Source organism: Bos javanicus, chromosome 6 (genome assembly GCF_032452875.1).
Source record: "Bos javanicus breed banteng chromosome 6, ARS-OSU_banteng_1.0, whole genome shotgun sequence".
Classification (NCBI taxonomy): Eukaryota; Metazoa; Chordata; class Mammalia; order Artiodactyla; family Bovidae; genus Bos; species Bos javanicus.
Window position 1 is genome coordinate 89,227,723 of NC_083873.1, and position 26,496 is coordinate 89,254,218.

The following is a 26,496-nucleotide window of genomic DNA, read 5'->3' on the forward strand; positions in this document are numbered from 1 at the left end:
CACAATAAACTGTGGAAAATAATGAAAGAGATGGGAATACCAGACTACCTGATCTGCCTCTTGAGAAATTTGTATGCAGGTCAGGAAGCAACAGTTAGAATTGGACATGGAACAACAGACTGGTTCCAAATAGGAAAAGGAGTTCGTCAAGGCTGTATATTGTCAACCTGTTTATTTAACTTATATGCAGAGTACATCATGAGAAACGCTGGACTGGAAGAAACACAAGCTGGAATCAAGATTGCCAGGAGAAATATCAATAACCTCAGATATGCAGATGATACCACCCTTATGGCAGAAAGTGAAGAGGAACTCAAAAGCCTCTTGATGAAAGTGAAAGTGGAGAGTGAAAAAGTTGGCTTAAAGCTCAACATTCAGAAAACGAAGATCATGGCATCCGGTCCCACCACTTCATGGGAAATAGATGGGGAAACAGTGGAAACAGTGTCAGACTTTATTTTTCTGGCCTCCAAAATCCCTACAGATGGTGACTGCAGCCATGAAATTAAAAGATGCTTACTCCTTGGAAGGAAAGTTATGACCAACCTAGACAGCATATTGAAAAGCAAAGACATTACTTTGCCCACAAAGGTCCGGCTAGTCAAGGCTATGGTTTTTCCTGTGGTCATGTATGGATGTGAGAGTTAGACCATAAAGAAAATGAGTCTGAGTGAACTCCGGGAGTTGGTGATGGACAGGGAGGCCTGGTGTGCTGCGATTCATGGGGTCGCAAAGAGTCAGGCATGACTGAGCGACTGATCTGTTCTGATCATATCTGAGTCAAGGCTATGGTTTTTCCAGTGATCATGTATGAATGAGTTAGACCATAAAGACAACTGAGTACTGAAGAATTGATGCTTTTGAACTGTGGTGTTGGAGAAGACTCTTGAGGGTCCCTTGGACTGCAAGGAGATCCAACCAGTCAATCCTAAAGGAAATCAGTCCTGAATATTCATTGGAAGGACCAATGCTGAAGCTGAAACTCCAATACTTGGGCCACCTGATGTGAAGAATTCACTCCTTAGAAAAGGCCCTGATGCTGAGAAAGATTGAAGGCAGGAGGAGAAGGGGATGACAGAAGATGAGATGGTTGGATGGCATCACCAACTCAATGGACATGAGTTTGAATAAACTCCAGGAGTTGGTGATGGACAGGGAGGCCTGACGTGCTGTAGTCCATGGTGTCTGAAAGAGTCAGACACGACTGAGCGACTGAGCTGAACTGAACTGAACCACTGCAGAATAAAATAGATAAGCTATAAAAAGAATTTTATTTTAGAAGTTGGACTTTTTCCAGCTTTATATCTCCTACTACACCTATCACTATCTTATAAACAAATTGAATAAGAAAGTATATGGAATAAATAGCTATTATACACTCACTTCCTAACCAGACCTTGTAACTTTAAGTACCTGGATCCTCCCATTTACCATCAGGCCAATGGCCCATAAAGGCCAAGCATACTACACTTCTATTTGTAGCAATTAATCAGGACCTCCCTTGCTGTATTCTTTTTTTTTTTTTTTGGTCATACTGTGCTTCATGAGGGATCTTCTCTGACCAGGAGAATCCATGCCCCCCACCTTTGGAACATAGAATTTTAACCATTGGGCTGACAAGGAAGTCTTTTTGCTATATTCTTGACATTGCTCCCATTTTGTTCCAGATCTGAGCAGCTCAGGCCCTCTGACTTTGAACATATTGATGGGTCTTACTTGTGTTCTTTGGACTTGATGGCAGAACGTGGGCTCAGGACTTTCTACAGTCTTTGGTTCAGACTCATTTTTCTGGCTGCCCAAGTTCTTTCACTGGAATACAAACTCTGGCCCATCCTGGTTTGCCAAATGTCCAGAGTGGTTAAACTCAAAGGCTGAGTGGTCAAATGCTGAGTGAACAAATCAGGTAAAAGCAAGTAAGAAAATCTAGGCTGTTGCAATCATTTAAGGATAGTTTCCCGGTGTCCTGCTCTCAGGGATAGTGGCCTAAAACCTTTTATTCATACATTATTTCAGCAAACATTTACTGAATGTTTAGTATGAGTATGGACCCAACTCACATTGGAGATGGGGATAGAAAGAGTAAAAGGTATGATAGTATTATTGGAGAGCACAGAACCCAGCTTGTGAACCAGTGGTCCCCACAATGTGATCTGTATCCAGGGCCAAGGTAAACACTTAGATGAACTGTGAGATTTCTGATGGAGAGGACATTTGAAATGGCTCCTGAGTGACGGGTGTCTGGGCCATGCTTGTCCTCCTGCTCTCTATGTATCCTGGCCTTGATGACAAACTCCAGGTTACAACAAAGACCTGGCCCAACAAAATAAATAAATAAATATTAAAAAAAATAAGGAGAGTCAGATACTCCCTCCTCTGAGTTCCTATAAAGTTCTATACAGTGCTATCACAGACTCCCAGGCGACTCCTTTTTATACTCCCATAGACTGAGTTTGGTAGTGGGAGAGTACTGTTTTTGGTAGTGGGAGTATCTGCTTTTGTTTTTTTGTTATTCTCATCTTTGCAAACTAATTTAGAACCTACTTTAGTTCCTAGGTGGTACTGTTGGTAAAGAACATGCTTGCCAATGCAGGAGATGCAAGAGACATGGGTTCAATCTCTGGGTTGGGAAGATCCCCTGAAGGAAGAAATGGCAACCCACTCCAGTTTTCTCTTTTAGAAAATTTCACAGACAGAGGAGCTTCATGCTATAGTCCATGGGGTCACGAAAGAGTCAGACATAACTGAGCATACACATACTTATGACTGAAAGACAAATGTTGAAGAGATAAATGAATAGACAGAATAAATGCAGTGAACAGAAAAATGCAATGAATAGAATAGAACTGTGATGAGTTCACCGTGCTCAGCAGACTAGCATCTATTTAGGCAAATTTGCTGTGAGTCCCCTATGTAAAAAGCAATGAGGTTTTCCTTTCCTTTTGTTCTTGCCAGAGAACATGGCTTTGTGACCATGGAGAGTGTTGTCTCTGACCTCTACCATCCAGAAGGTACATGTACCAGTGTGCATCCCAGACTGGGATTCCAAGACATGAAGTCACAAGCAGCATTCTCTTCATCTGGCCATTCTAGCCATTAGGAGCTTGTCTTAAAGGGTCCCAGTCCATAGGTGGCCTTTGTTGTCTAAATCTTCATTGCTTTGTCAAGTACTGGAAAAGTCCCATTCCAGTAGCACCTGCCCCCTGTCACAGATTAATGCATCTACAGTTGAAGGCATCTCACATTCCCATGAATGACCAGAGACACTGTTTCCATTATATAATTTTTTTTTTAAATTATCTATTTATTTGGCTGTGACTTGTCTTAGCTGTGGCATGCCGGGTCTTTTGTTGAAGCATGCAGGTTTCTCTCTAGTTGCTGTGTACAGGCTTAGTCACCCCTCAGCATGTGGGATCTTAGTTCCCTAACGGGATGGAATCTATGTTCCCTGAACTGCAAGGAAGATTCTTAACCACTGGACCACAAGGGAAGTCCCTTCACCACATAGTTCTTACCACCTGTGACAAGGAAGGCCTCCTCTTTCTTAGGCTAACTGGAAATTAATTTTCTGGATCTTGTGAGGACAGCAACTTTTTTTTTCCCACTGTATTGTGGGATGCCTCTTGTTTCCTTGGTTAAGCCATAAAAAGGGTTATTGGTCTGAGTCACTATTGAGATTACTATATCCCACTCATCAATGGCCAGATGATGGATCTTTTGAACTGGAAAAGCTTCCATATTTGAAAAAAGAATTGTTTGAGTGCTCTCATCCTAAGCAATTGTCTTACCCTATAGAGACCATATTATAAATGGATATAAAGAAGTGCAATATAACGACCAGCTTTAAGACCCCTTTAACAAGATGAAAAAAACAAACAACAGAAAATGGAATATTACTCAGCCATAAAAAAGAAATCAAATTGTGCAATTTGCAGAGGTGTGGAGGGGCCTAGAGACTGTTATACAGAATGAAATAAGTCTGAAAGAGAAAAGCAAGTATCATATAATATTGCTTATATGTGGAATCTGGAAAAATGATAAAGATGAACTTATTTGCAAAGCCAAAATAGAGACACAGAGAATGGGTGTATGGATACTGGGCGTGGGGGGAGGACTGGTGGGATGAATTGGGAGATTGGGATTGACCTATTCACACTGCTAAGTATAAAATAGATAATTAATGAGAACCTACTATATAGTACAGGGAACTCTGCTCAGTGCTTTTGGGTGACCTAAATGGGAAGGAAATATAAAAAAGAGGGGATATATGTATACATATGGCTGATTCACCTTGCTGTACAGAAGAAACTCACACAACATTGTAAAGCAACTGCACTCCAATAAAAATAAAAAAGAAAGTTTTGCTATGTTAAATTGAATGATAAAATTTCATTGACTACCTAGATCATTTCCAAATAAGATAAAATATAGACACATTGATTATTAAACCTAGGTTTGTCCACTTTTGGCTTCTCATTACAGAAAAACTAAAGATATTTCGTTTTTAATGATTATATCTTCTGCTACATTTTAAAACATTGTTATATTGTGAGGAAATGTATCCTACTAAAAAATATAAAACATATTTGCAAAATGCTGGTATTGTTTTGTTGTTCAGTCGCTCAGTCATGTCCAGCTCTTTGCGACCCCATATTTTGCAGCATACCAGGCTTCCCTGTCCTTCATCATCTTCTGGAGCTTGGTGTAGAATTTCACCATTGAAGCTTCCATTTTAAAATTCATTTTATTTATTTAGGAGTCGTGGCTTTCATAGGTTTAAAGACTGTGCATAAAAACCTGGTCTTCAACTTTTGCAAAAGTTAATTGGCTTAAAGAGGCACTTGTTCAAACAAGAAAATGAATTTGTTTATTGTACTAGACTAAGCATTCCTTTGCTTATAAATATTTCTGCATTTGGGTTGATAAGGATCTCATGAATTCAAGTGGCATATGAAGGAGAAAATAATAACAACCACAAAAGAAATCTTTTTACTTCATTTCCAAAAACAAGTGATTTTGATTGTCATTCCCAGAAGTCAAATTCTATATGATTTATAGATGCTGGCTACCTCTTGGCATGCTTCATTTACTTTACCCCTCCGCCTTTTTTTTTTTTTTTGGCAGCTCCTATAGATAAACTGTGGAGAAGGCAACGGCACCCCACTCCAGTACTCTTGCCTGGAAAATCCCATGGATGGAGGAGCCTGGTAGGCTGCAGTCCATGGGGTCGAGAAGAGTCGGACACGACTGAGCGACTTCACTTTCACTTTTCACTTTCATGCATTGGAGAAGGAAATGGCAACGCACTCCAGTGTTCTTGCCTGGAGAATCCCAGGGACGGGGAAGCCTGGTGGGCTTGGACACGACTGAAGTGACTTAGCATAGATAAACTGAGGAGAAGGCAATGGCACCCCACTCCAGTACTCCTGCTTGGAAAATCCCATGGATGGAGGAGCCTGGTAGGCTGCAGTCCAAGGGGTCGCTAAGAGTCAGACACGACTGAGCAACTTCACTTTCACTTTTCACTTTCATGCATTGGAGAAGGAAATGGCAACCCACTCCAGTGTTCTTGTCTGGAGAATCCCAGGGACGGGGGAGCCTGGTGGGCTGCCGTCTATGGGGTCGCACAGAGTCCAGCAGGACTGAAGCGACTTAGCAGCAGCAGCATAGATAAACTGGAGTCCCATTTCCCCTGAACACATTCATTTACGTCAGTTCTGGGTTGGGTCCAGAGACCATTATAGCAAACACTTACTGTTTTTCATCAGTTACAAGAAATAGATGAGAGATTTGGACAGCATGATTAATGCTGAATACAAACTTTTTAAGTCAATGAAACATGATGAAGTGTCAAAAACAGGACAGCAGATATTCTGGATTCCCACATTTAAGCAAATACAAACTCAGCAAAAAATTTAATTCCCTTTCTAGGAAGCTATCAGGTAAAGTATACATATCTACTGATTTCATTGTAGTGGTATTCTAACTATTCTAACATTGTAGTGGTATCTAGAAAGATAATTTTTTTAATAACCTTTTTATTTTGAAATAATTTTGAATTATAAAAAGTTGTAAAGATAATACAGCTTTGGGGTACCCTTCATTCATTTTTCCCTTGTTGTACCATTTTACATCCTTGTGGTACACTGGTCAAAGCTAAGAAACCAACATTTGCACACTACTACTAATTTATATGAATTTCAACAGTTTTCTCACTTATTATCCTCTTTTTGTCCCAGGAGTCAATGCAGGTTACCACATTGCATTTGGTTGTCACATCTCTATATTTTCCTCTGGCCTGTGACAGTTTCTCCGTCTTTCCCAATGTTCATGATCTTGAAATTTATGGAGAATGCTAGTCTGCTATTTAATAATCCTCAATTTAGGTTTGAAAAATGTTTTCCTTGTGATTGAAAACCATGTGACCCTTTGGAAGGAAGACCAAAGAGGTGAAGTGCCTTTCTCATCACATCATATCAGAGAATCCATGATATCCACATGACATCACACTGATGATATTAACCTTCAACATAATTGTTTAGATAAGAAAATGTTTGCCAGATTTCTCTATGGTAAAGTTACTATTTTTACCAGAATTGGACACTCAGGCTAGATCAATGCCACAGTAGACAGTTACGCTGTTAGTGAAATCAAACTGTGGAGGTATCTTGTTGTATACTGTCTTTGCATTTCAGAATAAGTAAATTTGAAACATTCAGCTAGTGGAATTATAAACAAATTTTTTAAAACCACTCCTCTCTGAATGTTTTTGTTTTTTGGTTGCGCCGATTCTTCGTTACTGCATGCAGGCTTTCTCAAGGTGCAGTAAGAGGGGCTATCTCCAGTCGTGGTGTGTGGGCCTCTCATTTCGGTGGCTTCTCTTGTGGAGCACAGGCTTAGTTTCCCCATAGCATGTGAAATCCTCCGGGACCAGAGGTCAAAGCCATGCCCCCCGCATTGGCAGGCATATTCTTAACCACTAGACCACCAAGGAAGTCCAAAAAATTATTTAGTTAATTAATTAAATAACTTTTTTTTTTTTGGCCACACCACTCAGCATGCAGGATCTTAGTTTCCCAATCAAGGATGGGACCCATGTTCCCTGCATTGGAAGTGAGGTATTTTCACCACTGAACCACAAGGGAAATCCCCTGAAAATTTTAAATTATATATCACAGAGCATTGTTATAATAGCACAATGTTTAAAAGTCATTTCCTCTGGGTTAGAGTCCCAAGTTTCAATATCTGGTGAACTTTGGGAAGTTCCTTAATCTCTTTCCAATTGTTTCCTTATTTGTAACCTTAAAAAGTACCACAAAGATAATAACAAATACCTTCACAGAGATGTTTGAAAGATTGAATGAATCAATATTTGTATAACTCTTAGAAGAGAGCCTGGAATTTGGCACCAAATCATTGTGCTGCATTTTGGGGTGGGTACAGAGGCTTAGTAACTTGGCAATGGTATGTGACAACTAAATAAATTAAACAGCCGCTTTCGTATTCACCCAGAACCCTGTGTACTCTTATAACTTGTCAGCTACCATGTTTGTTGAAGAAAAAAAGCAAATTTTCAGTGACTTGTTAAATTTGTGCTGTAGACAAAAGTTAAGAGAGATTAGAGGAAAAATAATCTCTTCATGCCTTTCTGACTTTTATAAACTCTAGAAACTGAGCCTGCATTACTTATAATTAGAAAACAAAACAATACATTTTACAACTTTTAAAGCCTAACTTTTGTATACCTGGCTTGTTTCCTATGAAATCCCCCAAAATAATTGATAACAAGGGAAGAAATAACACAAATTCTCAATTATTCCTGAGCTTGTCACCGTATTTTATAGCCTTTATATTGTTTTTCATTTCTATTGCTTAATACAAATATTATGACTCAGACAGTTAAGAATCTGCCCCAAATGCGGGAGACCTGGGTTCAGTCCCTGTGTTGAGAAGATCTCCTGGAGGAGGGCATGGCTACCCACTCCTGTATTCTTGCCTGGAGAATTCCATGGGCAGAGGAGCCTGGAAGGCTACAGTCCTTGCAGTCCTAAAGAGCTGGACAGACTGAACAACTTTCACTTTCAATACAAATGTTAATACTCCTTTAATGTCCCAGGTTTTTCTTTCAGGATCATACTGAAAAACACTAGAATATTTTTAAAGACAGTTGTTTATTTTAATAAGACTTTTCCAATAAATAAGGTGAAGAGTATTGAATTCAAACTCCTTTCTAACAGATGAAGTGATTGAAAACAAGGCTACAGAATAAAGCAATGATAGATCTGAAAAGTAGCAACAAAAAGCAAACAAGCAAAACCACCCAAATCCCATGTACGTGCATCTCCTAATAGAGTGTAACTGTGCATTCTTTTCAAAAAAACTAATACAGAAATTTTTTAAATATAAAAAGAAAAATTGAGAGGTGAACATTTCTATTACCTTTTTTTTCTTTATCGTAAGATTTAAAACAGAGTTTGTGTTTAGGTTATATTGAAAAAAGCTATTTCTATTTTATCTGTTTAAATGTTTACAAATATTTATAAGGCATTTATTCCCAGTCAACTCTCACACATGTTAACTCACTTCTCATAACCACTGTGAGGTGAGCAAGGAAACGTTTAACACTGTGTAGGTTTAGTTCAGTTCAGTTTGGTCTCTCAATCGTGTCTGATTCTTTGTGACCCCATGGACTGTAGCACACCAGGCTTCCCTGTCCATCACCGTCTCCCAGAGTTTGCTCCAACACCACAGTTCAAAAGCGTCAGTTCTTCGGTGCTCAGCTTTCTTTACAGTCCAACTCTCACATTCATACATGACTACTGGAAAAAACGTAGCTTTGACTATACAAAACTTTGTTGACAAAGTAAGGTCTCTGCTTTTTAATATGCTGTCTAGGTTGGTCGTAGCTTTTCTTCCAAGGAGTAAGTGTCTTTTAATTTCATGGCTGCAGTCACCATCTGCAGTGATTTTGGAGCCCTGCAAAATAAAGTCTGTCACTGTTTCCATTGTTCCCCTATCTATTTGTCATGAAGTGACAGGACTGGATGCCATGATCTTAGTTTTTTGAATGTTGAGTTTTAAGCCAACTTTTTCCCTCTCCTCTTTCACTTTCATCAAGAGGCTCTTTAGTTCTTCTTCACTTTCTGCTATAAGGGTGGTGTCATCTGCATATCGGAGGTTATTGAAATTTCTCCTGGCAATCTTGATTCCAACTTGTGCTTCATCCAGCCCGGCATTTCACATGATGTACTCTGCATATAAGTTAAATAAGCATATAAGTTAAATAAGCACAATATACAGCCTTGTGTGTAGGTAATAGATAGCGATGAAAGTGCTGTCGCTATAGGCTGGCTGGCTGTGGGATGTGAGTTATCACCCACTGAGTTGGGCTGCCCAGAGCCCTGTTCCTAGATGCCTGTCCCTAGGCCAGAGGCCACTTTTTCCTTCTTTTCCCACTCCTATAGTATTCCATGTCTCCAGGAGGTCTGAATCTAATCTGGAAATTTTGTTCAGTTGCTAAGTTGTGTCTAACTCTTTGCAATCCCATGGACTGCAGCCTGCCAGGCTTCCCTGTTCTTCACCATCTCCCAGAGTTTGCTCAAACTCATATCCATTGAATCTATGATGCCAACAAACCATCTCATCCTCTAGTGCCCCTTCTCCTCCTGCCCTCAATCTTTCCCAGCATCAGTCTTTTCCAATGAGTCGGCTTTTTACATAGGGTGACCAAAGTACTGGAACTTCAGCATCAGTCCTTCCAGTTAATATTCAGGATTGATTTTCCTTAGAATTGACTGGTTTGATCTCCTTGCTGTCCAAGGGACTCTCAAGAGTCTTCTCCAACACTATAGTTTGAAAGCATCTTCAGCCAACCTGGATAACTACACTTCAACCTCTAGACTTCATGTTGAGTCAATGCAAGAGCTCTAAAACTTCTGATGAAAAAATAGTAAAGGCATCAGGTGAAAAAACTGAAATTTCTGGTCAGAAAAGAGAGACATCAATATTTCAAGAAAAAGGAGGACCAACACTGATGTTCCCCCTTCAGTGAATGGAACAGGATTTTATGTGTGTTTTCCTCTTTATTTCATCAGCACACATCCGTGTAAGGGTGCTATGCTGCAGAAAGCATTCTTTTGTGTCCATGCGCTATTTTGTCCAAAGACAGACCAGAAGAGGAGACCCCGACCAGCTCGCCCACAGCTTCAGAGTGACCACCAACCCCATATTCCCAGACCAACTCTGAACCCTTCTTAGGTGGAAAAGGAGGTCTGCCTCAAATTTTGGAAGTTCCAGTGTTGCTAAGAGAATATTGAGTTGAACAGAACACAAAACACTAGATCGTTTTACAGCCCTCAACTTTCACTGAAATTAACCCAGAATTCAGCTTTTGACACTGATCCCAGTTCTCATGTATGAAATAAGCAAAATTGAATATAGAGAGGCAGAAATATATAGAAGCAGAGGATAGATAACTAAACAATATCTACATGCTTACTTCTCTTTAATTCCCCCAGTCTGAAGTAAAGAAAACGAAGTCTCTAAGACCACCTCCCCAACCCTGTGGGGGTCTCTCCCCAGTGTTCCCAGAGCTTTCCCCTCTCCCTGCCCCGCGACCAGGGTGGCCTGAGACGCACAGCCCCCATCTGGGCTGGAGCCCCAGCGTGGTGGAGGGAGACTCACCGTCGCGTGGGGATTTGGGTACAGGGATGACACCTCAGTGCGCTGACTACGCGTGAGGCGGGCGGGGCCCCCTTCCTTCCGGACCGGGAATTTCCCTGACCCCGGGGCTAGCAACGCCCTTCTGATCAGGATAAAAGGGGTTCACTCGGTTCGGGGAGCCACAGAGCCCGCTCAGCCAGCGCTCCCGCCAGCCTTCCCGCCGCCGCAGACACAGACCCTCCGAGCAGACACCCATGGCTCCAGCCGCGAGCTCCGCCCCCCGGCTCCTCCGCGCAGCAATGCTGCTCCTGCTCCTGGTGGCCGCCGGCCGGCGCGCAGCAGGTGAGACCCGGATCCCCAGGGCGGGACGGGGGTGGGTGGGTGCCTGTGAGGACAGCCCCTAACCCACTCTGTCCTTCCCGCAGGGGCGCCCGTGGTCAACGAACTGCGCTGCCAGTGCCTGCAGACCTTGCAGGGGATTCACCTCAAGAACATCCAGAGCGTGAAGGTGACAACCCCCGGCCCCCACTGCGACCAAACCGAAGTCATGTAAGTGTCACTTCCGTTGCTGTCCTCGTCATCACCACCCACCGTGCCGATGCCCCCACCCCGACCCCCAAATGGGCCACCCAACTCAAGTAGATTCTTCCTTCTCTCTGCAGAGCCACTCTCAAGACTGGTCAGGAAGTGTGTCTCAACCCCGCCGCTCCCATGGTTAAGAAAATCATCGATAAGATGCTAAACTAGTGAGTTGTGGTTTTTATTCATCGTGTGACTAGAGTCATTCTGCCTGCTGAAAATTATATCAGAGAAACCTAGGATTTAGCTGAAGGAATGAAAAACCACTATTTCAGAATTAAATTTGCCATTAAGGTCATTAATCTGCTCTGATGCCAGAAGAACATTGCCAATGCTTTCCATCATGGCCTTTGACTCTCCCCATTCAAATGAATGTGGGTTAAACTGCTTTCATTAAAATTCTCACTGCTGTTGGACAGTTCAGTTCAGTCGCTCAGTGGTGTCCAACTTTTGCAACCCCATGGACTGCAGCACTCCAGGCCTCCCTGTCCATCACCAACTCCCGGAGTTTACCCAAACTCATGTCCATTGAGTCCGTGATGCCATCCAACCATCTCATCCTTTGTTATCCCCTTCTTCTGGCTTCAGTCTTTCCCAGCATCGGAGTCTTTTCAAATGAGTCAGCTCTTCCCATCAGGTGGCTGAAGTATTGGAGTGTCAGCTTCAGCATCAAATAGAATTGGCTATTTGTAGCCAATAATACAGTGAGTACTGCAGGCCCCACCTCCATTCCTAAATAAGAGTATCAGAGAGCCTAGAGGCATCTGCCACACAGTATAGCAGGTGGCAGGCAGTAACCACTTGATGCCAGGCTGGGAAGACTGGACTCAGAAATCTCTGGAACCCAGGGAGAGGGAAAGGAGAAGAGTGCTGTTTCAGTCTTCTGGAGCAGCTACTAAGGAAAACCTTTTCTTCCTGCAGGGCCAGCTCTAACTGACCAGGTGGAAAACAGAAGCTCTTGGATGGCTGTTCCAGAAGTAGACCCTGCCCCTACAGAAATCAAAGAGGGAAAAGAGGAATCACCAGCTCCTAAGGCCACCTGGATCAGGCTTAATATGTTTGAACATCTCTTAGGAGGGTTCTTCCACTTATTTACTTATTTATTTATTTATGTGTTGCTTGGGTTTCAAAGATTCTATGTTAATATTTACATGTGACATGATTAAGGATGTGATCAAATCTACTTGCGCATCCTGTCATTATTGGTATTATTTATTTTATGAGAAAAAAAGTTTATTTAGTCCTGATTCTTACTGAGTTTGAAGTAGAAGGTTTGCAAATGTTTGCCAGTCATGAAATTAATATTTCTGAGGAGCCCACATTATGCCAGCCCTTGTGGCAGAAGCTGGAGGATCGAAACAGATAGTGAACTCATTGTCGGGTGGGGGGATACATGTTTTTGTGAATGTTTTTGTAAATGCATGTGTTTGTAAATGTTTAAAAGAATGTTAGTTATTTATTGAAATGATTTCACAGTATGTTGTCAGCATTTCTCATGTTGAAACTTTAAGAGCTACAATGTTCTAAATACCCTTTGGACATTTTATGTCTTTCTTGTAAGGCACAATGCCTTGTTTCATGTTAATTATGCAGTGCTTTTCTATGTCTGAGAAAAGAGAAATCTAAATATTTATTGATGTTTTTACAAAGAACATGAAAATAAAATATTTCAAACTAAACACTGTTTATTTCATTTTTTTCTGAGGAAAACCATTCTACCTTTACTGGATAAATCTGATGATTTACATCAACATTTCTTAGCTTCTTTTTCTCCTCTTGGACATTCATTTGCTACACAGATAAATCAAACTATCAGTTCAGTTCAGTTCAGTTCAGTCGCTCAGTCCTGTCTGACTCTTTGCGACCCCATGAATTGTAGCACGCCAAGCCTCCCTGTCCATTACCAACTCCCGGAGTTCACTCAAACTCACAGCCATTGAGTCCATGATGCCATCTAGCCATTTCATCCTCTGTCGTCCCCTTTTCCTCTTGCCCCCAATCCCTCCCAGCATCAGAGTCTTTTCCAATGAGTCAACTATTCACATGAGGTGGCCAAAGTACTGGAATTTCAGCTTTAGCATCATTCCTTCCAAAGAAATCCCAGGGCTGATCTCCTTCAGAATAGACTGGTTGGATCTCCTTGCAGTCCAAGGGACTCTCAAAAGTCTTCTCCAACACCACAGTTCAAAAGTATCAATTCTTCGGCACTCAGCTTTCTTCACAGTCCAAAGCTCACATCCATACTTGACTACTGGAAAAACCAAACTATAAGTTATACTTAATTTCATCTGCTGATAGCTGTCACCCTCCTTGGCTCTCACCAACCCAAGAATGTGCTTTTCCAAACTGTGCACTGGCCCTTTCCCCTTAGTGTGAGAGTCACTATAATATTATGAGAGCAATAATAATATATTGCTGTTTTTTGTAAGGACCTTCTTGTACCTTGCTACTCAAGTATACCTCTTTAAAAATTTCTTTTTTTTTTTTAAATTCTTGTAGCTATCTTTAAAAAAAATGTTATCTGTTCTTTTTTTTTTTTTTAAATAACTATTTATTTATTTATTTGGCTGTCCTGGATCTTAGTTTCAGCATGCAGGATCTTGTGTCTTCACTGAGGCATGTGGGCTCTAGTTCCCTGACCAGGGACGGAACCCTGGTCCCCTTCACTTGGAGTGTGGAGTCTTAGCCACTGGACCACCAAGGAAGTTTCTCTTGTAGCTGTCTTAACAATAACCCTCATTTCATTGCTTTGGCTAAAGGGTTTTTCAAACAACTATTAACAATTTAGTGAAACTGGCAGTGAAATGATAATAAAGAGGATTTTTTTTCTTCAGGACTCAAAGTACTTTGTGTCATCAATAGAAGCACAAAAAGTGAGTGGCTGATAATATATAAAAGATCTAATTGACATTTGGGTTCAGTTTTCTAACTTTCATAAGTAACTATCTCTGAGTTTGGGTTTCCTTGGTGGCTCAGATGGTAAAGAATCTCACCAAAGAGTTTAAGGTTATCCCAACCCCTTACATCAGTTTATCAAATGCAGTAAAATGGTTTTAAGATTTGAATGTGTTAGTTACCACCCTTCAGCATGTTTTCTTTTCCTTATATTAGAGTAGGATCTCTAGTCAGTCAAAAGAACAGGTTTTTATGTCAGTTTATCTCCATTTAGCTATCTCCATGCCTCTAGAGCTTCCCCAGTGGCTCAGTGGTAAAGAATTCACCTGCCAATGCAAGAGACAGAAGAGATGTGGGTTCAATCCCTGGGTTGAAGATCCCCTGGAGTAAGAAATGGCAACCAGCTCCAGTATTCTTGCCTGGAGAAGCCCATGGACAGAGGAGCCTGGCAGGCTATAGTCCATGGGGTCGCAATGAGTCCCACATGACTAAGCACAGCACACACACACAGGTAGCAAGAAACAACCTCTGTGAGGTTAGTTTCACACTTACAAAAGCTAAAAAAGTGATCATCTCTTCATAATTCCAATGTATTGATTATGAGATGAGAAGAAATAAACTGTGAACTACAGAATAAATTAAAGCCAGTTGTTTAGATGCTCCCTAAATGCTAGCATTTGCTCCCTAATCCTAAGTCAGAGGACATGGGAAAATGTTTACAAGTGTGACTCACTTGAGAGAGAGTTCAATTAAGCTCTCACCCTTAAGACCAGTCCTTACCCTCAAACGTGGGACTTGCTATATTGGCCACTTAGCACTTGTCAATACAGAACACAGCCCCTAAAAGCAAAAAGATGTTGCTGTTCATTTTGTTGATGAAAGACAACCATTTCAAAGAATCATATTTACTTCAGAGTAAATTCCAGCTCTACCAGTTGTGGACTGTGTGCTCTAGGGTAAGTTCCTGATCTAACCTTAATTTCCCTTCTACCCAGTAAAGGTAATGACAGAACACTCTTTCTGAAGTTGTACAGGGATTTAAATGTTATCAGTGTCTCCAGGAATCTGCCATTGGCCCTCAAGGCCAACTCCATAGGTATCATCTCAACTTCCAGTGCTGTATCAAGTGGATATGCAGTGTAGTTTTGACATTGAATTTCCCGGGCAGTTCCCATTGGAAGTGTCACAGCAGGAAGTGAATCACAAAGCATGTGAGGTTGTGGTCACAGCATGAAGGAAGTAGAAAATGAATATTTCGTGTTATGTCACAACGTTGAGGGGTCATCAGTGGGAAATAGCAATGGCAGCAGTGACTGAGATTTCCTGAGCAATGTTACTAAATGAACTAGAGCTAGAGAGGAGAAAGTATGGTGTATCCCATTTTGTTATTGTGAATCTTTCTTTGTGAGTTGTATCAAGAGATGTCCTCTCAGGACTTCCAGAAGTAACTGGAGAAACACTGGGAGATGGCAGAGGTGGCAGATCTGTGATAGCACAATGAGGGCCATCCAGAATCACAGATGGTGCTATTTCTCCTTTCTGGGACTTCTCATACAAATAACAAGGGGAAGGGCTTGTCCTATCTTTACCGTTGATGCCCCGCTTGTATCCCCTCTGCTTACCGATGAGTTCTGAAGTCACAATAAACAACATCTATACTTTTCTGGTGGCTTCCCAACTCAAGCGCCTCTCTCCTGCTTCTTTCCTGAGAGTTTTCTCTGCTTGGGAGTATGGAAGAGGGGAACGGCAGAGGAGTCTGCTCAGCTTACAGGTTGGATGGCCTGTCATGAGATGACTCTCACTGAGGGTCAGGAGTTAATGGATGTGTATTCTATTTTCTAGTTGGACATTTCTAGAAGTTGCACTAAATATATATATATAGTTTCTACTTCTCTCTTCATCATGTTCACATTTTCTTTTAAACTTTTTTAGCATATTTATGATAGGTATTTTAATATCCTTATATATTAATTCTATAATTCTGTCCTTTCTGAATCTATTTCTATTGCTTGAATTTTCCTCCTGGTATGGGTTATGATTTTCTACTTCCTGGCATGTGTAGTAATTTTTGATTGGATGCAGGAAAAATTGTATATTATGTTATGGAATATCAAGATTTTGTTTTCTTCTTTTGGAACCTTAGCCTCTGTTCTGGTGGGCAGCTAAGTTACTGGAGCATCAGCTTAATCTTTTTGAGGCTTGTTTTTCAGCATAGTTAGGGTGGTCTAGAGAGAGTTCTTTGCTTTGGAGTTCATTTAATTGTACTGCTGAGTCATATCTCTTTTGTGTCTCTACGGAATGCCCTGAGTGCTCACAAGCTCTCTAACAAGTCAGACCTCAAGTGTCTCCCCACTCCAAAAGAGGTCTGAGAACTGCTCAGCCTGAACATCTATGGATGTCCTTTCCCTGAGCTTATGGAGTTTCACCCTATACATTTGTGACTTAGTATTGATTAAAGAGAACCAATGGAAGTTCAATGCCAATTTCTAGAGCTCTATATTCTTTAGCCAACTCCTTAATAACTATCATGATGTTCTGAGCCTTTTTTTTTTTTTCTGAGCCTATTTTTTAAGCCTTGAAAAACTAAGTTACTTTGAGTCTTTGAACACTTGGTTGTCATATCTTTGTATCCTTTCCTATTATCATCATAATATCTAAACACCTTATAACATAGTATTTTGTGATTTTAGTGAAGAAAAATGAGACTCAAAGAAATTAAAGTTATGTCTGAATAGTGTTTCTAACTTAGTTTTAACTTTTTGGTTTGTAAAAAGGCCAAGGTCTGATCACGTTGTCAAGTTATTGTAACTTATTTTAATATTGAAATAACATTTTTTCTCCACTTTCTCAACATGCCAAGACTGTTGTCTGAGTCCATTTGGGCAGCTGTAACAAAATACCACAGACTGGGTGGTTTATAAACAAAAGATAGTTATTTCACAGAGTTCTTGAGGTTGGAAGTCAAAGCCAGCAGAGCTGGGTGAAGGACCTCTTCTGGATTGTATCCCCACGTGACATAAGGGATGAGAAAACCCTCTGGGGTCACTTTTATGAGAGTACTAATCTCATTCATGAGGGCCCCACACTTATAACCTAATCACCTCCCAAAGACTTCCACCCCCTAACACCATCACATTAGGGGTTAGGATTCCAACATGTGAATTGTGGGGGAGACACAAGCATTCAGACCAGAGCAACCCTTCACAAATATATGTTAATATGAGCTTCCTTTCATCTGTAATAACTCCAGTGTTGCCTCTACTGCAAAGTCTTTCCTGGCTCTGAGGGGGAGGTCCTCCCTCCACTGCCTCCAGGGTACCTATATATTATAACACAGATCACCATCTTTAATCTGTTTACATGTCTGCCTCCCCCTATAGTCCATGAACTTCTCAAGATAAAAAACTCAATTTTTACTCTTTAAATACTTAGTGTCCAACAAAAGTCCTTCAGGTTGTTCAATGAGAATTAGCCAGAAAAACAAACATCCTTTTTAGACTATGTTCGTCTTCAGGCTATATTAGCCCTCAGTAATCACCGATTCTTCACTTAAGTGTTGTTACAGGTTGAATGGTATCCCCTACTCCCACCTTCCAAATTCATATATTAAGACTCCAACCCCCAATACCTCACTTGGAGATAAGATTTTTACAGAAATAATCAAACTAAAGTCAGGTCATTGGGGTGGGTTATCCAATGTGACTGGTGTCCTCACAAAAAGGGAAAACTTAGAGTGGACGTGCACACAAGAAGAACAGCATGTGAAGAAAAAGATGAAGGAAAGACACTTGAAACAGCTTTTTCCCTCCCAGATCTAGGAAAGAACCAACCTTACCAACACCATGATTTTCAACTTCTAGGCTCCAAAACAGTGAGATAAAGATTTATGTTGTCTAAGCAACATAGTATGTGGGACTTTTTTTTATGGCAGCCCCAGGAAACTGAAACAAATGCTTTGGTTTTTTCCACTTTTTTTCTTAAGCAGTTTTATAAATGACCTTCATTATCCTATACAGCTCATTTATTTGTATATAATAAATAAATAAATAAATGAGCTGTATAGGATAATGAAGGTCATTTATAAAACTGCTTAAGAAAAAAAAAATGAAGTTCATAATCCACTGAGTTAATTCAGCTTCAAGCCTTTTGAAACTGCTGCCTTTAAACCGCAAGTAAACCATAATTTGCTGTTCTTGACAGGACAAGGGTTGCTGTAATCTGAACTTTATTCAGTATCTTTGTGAAAGTGCAAGTCACTCCATCATGTCTGACTCTTTACGACCCCATGGACTGTAGCCTGCCAGGCTCCTCTCTCCATGGATTTTTCCAGGTTAGAGTACTGGAGTGAGTAGCTGTTCCCTTCTCCAGGGGGTCTTACCAACACAGGGATCGAACCCAGGTCTCCCACACTGCAGGCAGATTCTTTACCACTTGAGCCACAAGGGGAGCCCTCAGTATCTTTAGAGGTTACCCATACTTTAAGTATGGGGCTTCTCCACTGGCCCTAGTGGTGAAGAATCCACCTGCCAGCGCAGGAGACATAAGAGACACAGGATCTACCCCTAGGTCGAAAAGATCCCCTGGAAAAGGATATGGCAACCCACTCCAGGATTCTTGCCTGAAGAATACAATGGACAGAGGAGCCTCGTGGGCTATAGTCCATGGGATCAGAGTTGGAAAAGACTGAGGCGACTTAGCACACATGCATGCACACATTATGAGTATAGTTAGAGCTTGGAAGAGTCTATTATAACCTTGAATGGATTTACGCGAATAGGCACAAAAGACAAAAGTAAATACTTGAGGAGGAAAAGCATCTTTACTTCCTACATTGTACAAACATGACCTTTGAAAAGATGTACAGACATCTTTTATTATTCCATTTTGTAAGTTGCTAATTGTAACTGGCACTGAACCCTTCACGATCATGCAGTTTCCCTCCCAGGGAATAATGGGTTCATTTTTCTATTCAATACATTCATCTCCTCATGCCTGAAATCGCTCAGTTAAAACAAAGCTTGAAAAATAAACCCAGCTTCCTCATTGACTTGTAAGTGACAAATATGCCACTTGAATAAACTGTTCCTTCTATTCTTCGTGGAAAGAGAGTGCAAGAACAACAAAAAACTTCCATGGTTACAGAGAACATATAAAAGAGGCTACAGTATTGACTCTACCATTCAGACAAGGATCAAGATCAATCGTAGACATGGCTACTGAGAGCTCACAAATGTTCCTCCTGTTGGCCGTCTTTGTCCTGGGCATCTTTGGTAAGGAGCTATGGCTTACATCTTTTCCTTCTTGGCTTTGGAAAAAATCGAAGCCCAAATGTTTCCAGATCAAATGAGATTGAATCTGGTGTTAGGGCAAAATGTAGAAAAAAATTAAAACCTAAGCAGCACATACACTGAGATTGTGGAATGTCAAAGATGTTCCTGTTGAGTTAAAATTTTAAAATCTGTTGAATTAATTAATTAATATTGAGAATGTTATGAATACCCACACACACACGTGTGCATGCTAAGTCATCGCTTCAGTTGTGTCTGACCCTTTGCAACACTATGGACTGTAGCCCACCAGCCTCCTCTGTCCATGGGATTCTCCAGGCAAGAATGGGGGAGTGGGTTGCCGTTTCCTTCTCCAGGGGACTTTCCCGACCCAGGGATCAAACGCATGTCTCTCATGTCTCCTGCATTGGCAAACAGGTACACTGTAAGGGTCTGTGCTTTTCTTATTAAAGATGATAGCAGCAGCATGGACTTTCCCGGTGGCTCAGTGGTAAAGAAACCACTTGCCAATACAGGAGACACAGGTTCAGTCCCTGGGTCAGGAAGATCCCCTGAAGAAGGGAATGGCTACCCACTCCAATATTCTTGCCTGGAAAACCTCACAGACAGAGGAGGCTGGCGGGCTACAGTCCATGGAGTTACAAAGACTTAAAGATTGAACAACAAGAAGCAGCAGCACACTGCAAAAAGGTTTAGGACGTTTATTTTAATGGTGGAAATTGCCACCTTCAACTGATAGAATTCACATAAAATTTTGGTATTTAAAGTATTTTATAGAAGGCAATGAAGTTGATTTTTACCATTAAACATTTCTTATCGACCATATATGCCTTCAAGCAATAAATTATTGGTCTAGTACGTTTACCCATTTCTCAAATATAGTAGATGTTCAATAGTTTCATTGATCATAACAATAGCAAATGATTATATTTATGTGATTGTCTCCCTAAAAATTTCTGATGGTATTTGGTGAGTTGAGTATCTTGCTGCATTGATCTCAGATTTCATAAGTAAAGAATTAAGCATCACGGCTGTCTTTGTTCTTAGTGTTTCACTATTTTCTCACACAGCTGATCCCTCTGAGAGCCAAGAGCTGCGATGCCAGTGTATTCAGACACAATCTGACTTTATTTCTCCCAAATTCATTGCAAAAGTCCAGATAATCCCTGAAGGTGCTCACTGCAACAGAAAAGAAATCATGTAAGTGCTGAAGATGTAGAGGGAGAAGTCTTTTTTTGTGACTGTTCCCCAAGTTTTATTGAAACATAATTAGCATACATCACTATAAGTTTAAGGTGTACTGCATAATGTTTTGAATTATATATATTGTGAAATGATTACTACAATAAGTTTAGTTAGCCTCCATCATCTCATAGATAAATTAAAAACAGATTTTTCTTTGTGATGAGAACTCTCCAGATCTACTCTCTTAATAACTTTATTAATAACCTTTTCTTTATTGCCTCACAGGTGTTCTTTACACATTCTGGATATTAAACCCTCATCAAATTTATGGATAGAAAAGCTCATTTTCCAATTTGTGGTTCATGTTTTTAATCTTTCTGTGGTGTCCTTTCAATTAGTATAAATATATTTTTAATATGCTTTAGATTAGTAACGTTCTCTTTTCTGCTTAGCACTTTTAGTGTTTTAGTTCAAAAAAACTTTCCTTCACAGAGTTCATAAAAATATTCTTCTGTATTGTCTGCTAAATTTTTTTACAGTCTATTCCTTTGTATTTAAAACTTTAATCCACCTGGAATTGATTCTTGCATATGGTGCATCTTTTCCCATGACTCAGCTCTTTGCATCAGGTGGCCAAAGTACTGAAGCCTCAGCTTTAGCATCAGTCCCTCCAATGAATATTCGGGGTTGATTTGCTTTAGGACTGACTGGTTTAATGGTCCTCATGTAATGAACCTCAAAGGGATGGAGCTTTGCTGTTCTGTTAAGTGCAGTTGAAAACTACAGAATAGATTTAAATAACTAGTTTATGGTATCCTCCTCTCTTCTGATAATAAATGAGGCTTTAATGAAGTCTTAAAATCTAACCAAATTTGCAGAGGTGTAGTGATAAAGAGTACATAGTAAATGGTTGATAACTGGCAGCCTGGAAGATACCCTCTATATGCACATTTTCCAGAGTCTGACATTATACCCTGTGCATTTTAAGTCTAGTAAATGTTCAGTGATTATCAGCTGATATCTCTAAAGACTCTAGGAAATTTATCTTCTAGTTGATTTTTTTTTAATTGTTATGTACACTGATATGATTAAAAGTCACATTCTAATAATATGATTAGTTTAAAATATTTGTGTGTTCATTTTAAGCATATGAATTTCATGTTACAGAAATTGTAATGAATAAATTTCAAGTGTTATTAAATTATATACAGTTATATACTCTTTTCTTTTCAGAGTCACATTGAAAGATGGACAATTAATTTGTTTGGATCCTGAGGCTGAATGGGTGATGAATATTATCAAAAAGATTGTATAGGTATAATTAATTTCAATGACTCTCACATTAATATTCTAATTTCTTTTAATTAAAAATATATTTAGAAATGCATGCAGATTCTGCTACATATCAGAATAAAATTACAATAAGACTAAAATAAGTTTATATCAGAAAACCCAAAAATATGGTTCCAAGGCCAGCAGAATTATCATCTGGCAATTTTATGGAAATCCCAGTTCTCAGTCTCATTTCAGAAGTTCTGGGGATGAGCCCAAGAGTCTGTGTCTAACAAGCCCTCCAGGTGATTTTGAGCTTCCCAGGTGATAATGGGCTTCCCTGGTAGCTCAGTTGGTAAAAAATCTGACTGCAATACAAGAGACCCAGTTTCAATCCCTGATCGGGAAGATCCCCTGGAAATGGCAACCCATTCCAGTATTCTTGCCTGGAAAATCACATGGACAGAGGAGCCTGGCAGGCTAAAATCCATAAGGTCACAAAGAGGTGGACATCACTTAGGGACTAAACCACTCAAGTTTGAGAACCACGGGTTCAAACAGATTTAACATGATATCCAAGTTGACCTATTTATAAATATCTCCACTGAATATAAAAGTGATTAAAATTGCTAGAAGCTCTGTTACAGAAATCAATCAGAAGCAACAGAACTATTTGATGAGAAATTTTAAGAAAAAAATTTCTCCCTCTTTGAAAAAAAATTACTTGAGGCACAGCCTTTCTAAAGCTAAACTCCAAATAGAGTTTATAAACTGGTGGATGGAGAAGATAGAGGGAGGTGATAACGGGAGTGTATTTGGATTAACTTCTGAAAAAAAGAAAAACTCAAACTAGCTTTTGGGAGTGTTTTGGTTTTGTTTTGTTTTGATTTGGTTTGTCTAAGTCATAGCAGTAGGTAAGACCACTTATCACGGAAAAACTTATAATGGTAACCACTTACAATGGAAAAACTAAATTTTGTGGATTTTTAATTAAAAAATGAAAATAAAATAGAGAAATTTGAAGGTTGTGATCCACCTGAGGGTCACCTTGGCAGTTGAGAGGTGTAATGTGGTAGGAAGTACTTGAGTTTTTTTTTAATCCTACAGGTATGATATAATGTTCCCAAACCATCTAGCTATAAGTGATGTCATTTTGGATAATTCACTTAACATTGAAGATTGACATGCTTTTGTTTGCTCTTGCTTTATAATTAGAGAAGTAGATAATACATATAAAGTGTTTCATTATGACCATTAATAATTTTTAACTTACTAAACACTTTTATCTTTAGAGGTTTTTTTTCCCCCCTCACAAGAGACTACAAATGAATAATCCTGTGTATGTGTCTAATTGCATGTCACTCTCCTTGTATTGTAGAGCCCTTAACTGATGACCGCACAAAAAGCATCACATTCTATGGATCTCAAGAGCCCTTTGTATCATCACGAATTTGGACACTGTCCAGAGTTTTCTTTGAAAATAGCACGGACTTATACTAATTTAGGACTAGGTTGAACTGCTTTTTCTACTCATTCTGATTAATTTCAGGCCAGTGATTGGCTACTTGTGGGAGGAGTAATGGGAGGAGAGGTAATACAATTTCCATTATGTAGGAAGCATAATCCTGAACTCATACAGCAGGTGAGAGATTTCCCCGTTGGGCTCTACACCTCTTAACAGAGCCTACCTTCTCCATGATGTCCTCTGCCACAGACAGAAAAAAAAAAAAAAAAAAAACACTTCCTCAGGAGGAACTTGCTTTTTAAAGAGGGGTTTTACACATCTTGAAAATGCTCTAGGCCAAAAGTCCAGGGGCCAGGGTGCCACGTTCTGAGCAATTGTCTGAACTTCTGTATACTCTTGTAAATGTGAAAACCTGGCAAAAACAAAGCAAAGTATCTCTATCACTTGAAAAATAGTTGAGATAATAAAATTACAGTTGCTTTGAAAGTAAGCATGAAGAATCACAGTGTTATCCTTATTAAAATTGTAAAATCACTTCCAATTAGTATTGAATAAAGCTAGTTTCACGGTACCTATTCACACTGTTTTAGGCACAATTATACACCAGGTCTCCAAACTGTTTACGGCTGCAGATCTTGGCAAAAATAATAATCATATTATTAAGCTGTATACTAACAACTAGCTCTGAGACTGAGCCTGTTAAAAGAACTATCTCAGGACCATGAGGGCAAGACTAACAGTAGTTTGGAATATAAAATTCAAAATTTCAAGAGAAAGGAATCTAGTCGGCACAGTTTGAGTATATCCACTCACAGTCCAGGCTTCCCTGGTGGCTCAGTGGTAGAAGAATCTGCCTGCAATGCAGGAAACACAGGTTTGATCCTGGGGTCGGGAAGATCCCCTGGAGAAGGAAATGGCAATCCGCTCTAGTGTTCTTGCCTGGGAAATCCCATGTACAGAGGAGCCTGGAGGGCTACTGTCCATGGGGTCACAAAAGAGTCAGACACCACTGAGTGACTACACAACAAATCATTGTCCAGCCACCCGTAGGCAGAAGTGTGAGAACACGTCACAGAAGCAAGGTTTCCAGGAGCTGCCCCAGGGTGACACAGTTCATTTCCAGAGTAACAGGCACACGACTCAGTAGAGTCTCTCTACAACCCAGAGAACACTCTCCTCAAAACTAAGGGAAGAGTAAAGTTTTCTGTTTTGCTGTGGTTTTTTTTATGTGTTTGTTTTTACAGAATAGCTTAAAATCCTTATTCTAGAAACTACTTGGAAATCCTGAAGATTTGAAAGACTCCTTCCAAATGAACAGCTCAGTTGGCCAGAGAAAAGTCCAAAGATCTTCCTCTCAAAAAAGGAAACAGAAACTAGGAAAGGAAATTTCCTAGGTATATACTGTGGCTTGTTCTGAGTGAGGCTTAAAGCTGATTGCTCTATCAAGATTTAAATGCTAACATTTTAATCTCTCATTAAGACTGATGATATGATTTTGGATCCTTATAAGGAAGAGAGTTGTAACAAAAATCTTTGTATAAAATAAAAACTGTCACTGGAAATAAATCCACTAAAAAAACATGGGTTTGTGATAAGGAAGCATGTCTGCCTCAATCTGGACAATGGGTGGAAAAAAAATTTTTTTTCAACCCCTAAAGGTCTGTACCAATAGTCTGCCTTCAGGTAAGTTTGGGATTTCATTACAGCCCTTGTATGGTCTGGAAACTCCCAGGTAGCATAGAAGGAGGCCCAGATCAATATCTGGCAGAAATGAAAGTCAAACTGTCCTACTAAGATATGTCTTCAACATGGACCCCAAAGGACTGTCAGAGATAAGAGTCTCATGCAGCTGGTGAGTCTACATACAAATTTATAAAACTCTGGAGGAACCATCAACACTACACAGGAGTCAAGACCCACAGTATAGAACATACCTAAACTTGAAAGTGTTAAAATCAACTAGAGACCATAATGAATAAGCATGTTCCAGATCATTAGACATTAAAGAAGGCTTTGGAACTTAAGAAAATAATATAATATTAGGAAACTAAGCAGATTCAAGAGTGGAGGGGGGAGACAGAGACAAATAGGTAATAGGGAAAGGAACAGCAATTGTAAAAACATTCAAGAAATAAAAATATGATTATATAAAGTAAAATCTCATTGGACAACTTAAACAATAGATGAACTTGAACCAGAGGGACAATTATTTTTTATTCATCTAGGACACAACAGAGAGATAAAAATATAGAATACACAAAAAGGAAGTTAAGAGACTTTAAGTATAGTATGAGAATACGTAACTTATTTCTGAAAGGAACTGCAGACTATGAGAAGAGGGAGAATGCATAAAAAGTAATATTTGAAAGAACAATAACTGAAAATTTTCTAGGATAGACTAAGCCACCATAATCAAGGAGCCCAGTAGATTCTAAGCAAGATAGAAGAGCAAAAATCACACCCAACTACATTGCAGTGAACCTGCAAGATCCAGAACACACAGAAAAGACCTTAGGATAAGTAAGCATGACCCACTGTGCCCCAGGTGGTCTTGGAGGAGGACTCTAGGAGGCTCAAATCTATGATGGGTCTCTGGAAATACATGGTTTTTTTTAATGGAATTGCTGTGGATGAATTAGTTGTGGAAGAGTATTAATTTACTGTGGCTTTTTTCTTTACATTTGTAGTGAGGAATCAAGGTCACCAAATTTGGCTTGTGTTCATTATGCCTAAAGGTGAGATGGTTTCTACAGGATATAGTGAACTAGTAAGAAGAACACAGGGTTAGTGATTCACGTATTTATTTGACTAATTCTAATAGAAGTTTTTCGCTTCCTTATGCTTGTGATTCAAACACTACCTCATGACTCACACATTTCACATCTTTTCCACTATGATTTTTTCTTTAGATTCAGAGTCTTTCAAACTATAACCTGTTGGACTGAGAAAAATATGCCTTTATGACTGCTTCCCCCAGTCTCACCCATCTTAATATGTTAATGTGGAGAAGTGGTGGGCTTTCCTGTGGCTCATTTGTAAAGAACCTGCCTGCCCATGCAGGAGATGAGGGTTTAATCCCTGGGTTGGGAAGATCCACCGGAGAAGGAAAGGGCAACCCACTCTAGTATTCTTGCCTGGGAAATTCCATGCATA

General features: G+C 39.9%; 1 protein-coding gene and 1 long non-coding RNA gene across 2 annotated transcripts; both read left to right on the top strand.

Moving 5' to 3' along the window:
• The first annotated feature begins 10,913 nt into the window (after nucleotides 1-10,913).
• On the top strand, nucleotides 10,914-11,901 carry LOC133249696 (growth-regulated protein homolog gamma). Its single transcript, XM_061420460.1, has 3 exons — nucleotides 10,914-11,001; nucleotides 11,085-11,208; nucleotides 11,322-11,901. Exons 1-3 carry the CDS (start codon nucleotides 10,914-10,916, stop codon nucleotides 11,404-11,406), a joined length of 297 nt encoding a protein of 98 aa, XP_061276444.1. The 3' UTR covers nucleotides 11,407-11,901.
• Nucleotides 11,902-18,169: 6,268 nt separating this feature from the next.
• LOC133249697 (uncharacterized) lies at nucleotides 18,170-25,868 on the top strand. Its single transcript, XR_009737061.1, has 4 exons — nucleotides 18,170-19,403; nucleotides 20,492-20,621; nucleotides 21,840-21,921; nucleotides 23,257-25,868. It is a non-coding gene; the product is annotated as an uncharacterized LOC133249697 (long non-coding RNA).
• The last annotated feature ends 628 nt before the right edge of the window (nucleotides 25,869-26,496 follow it).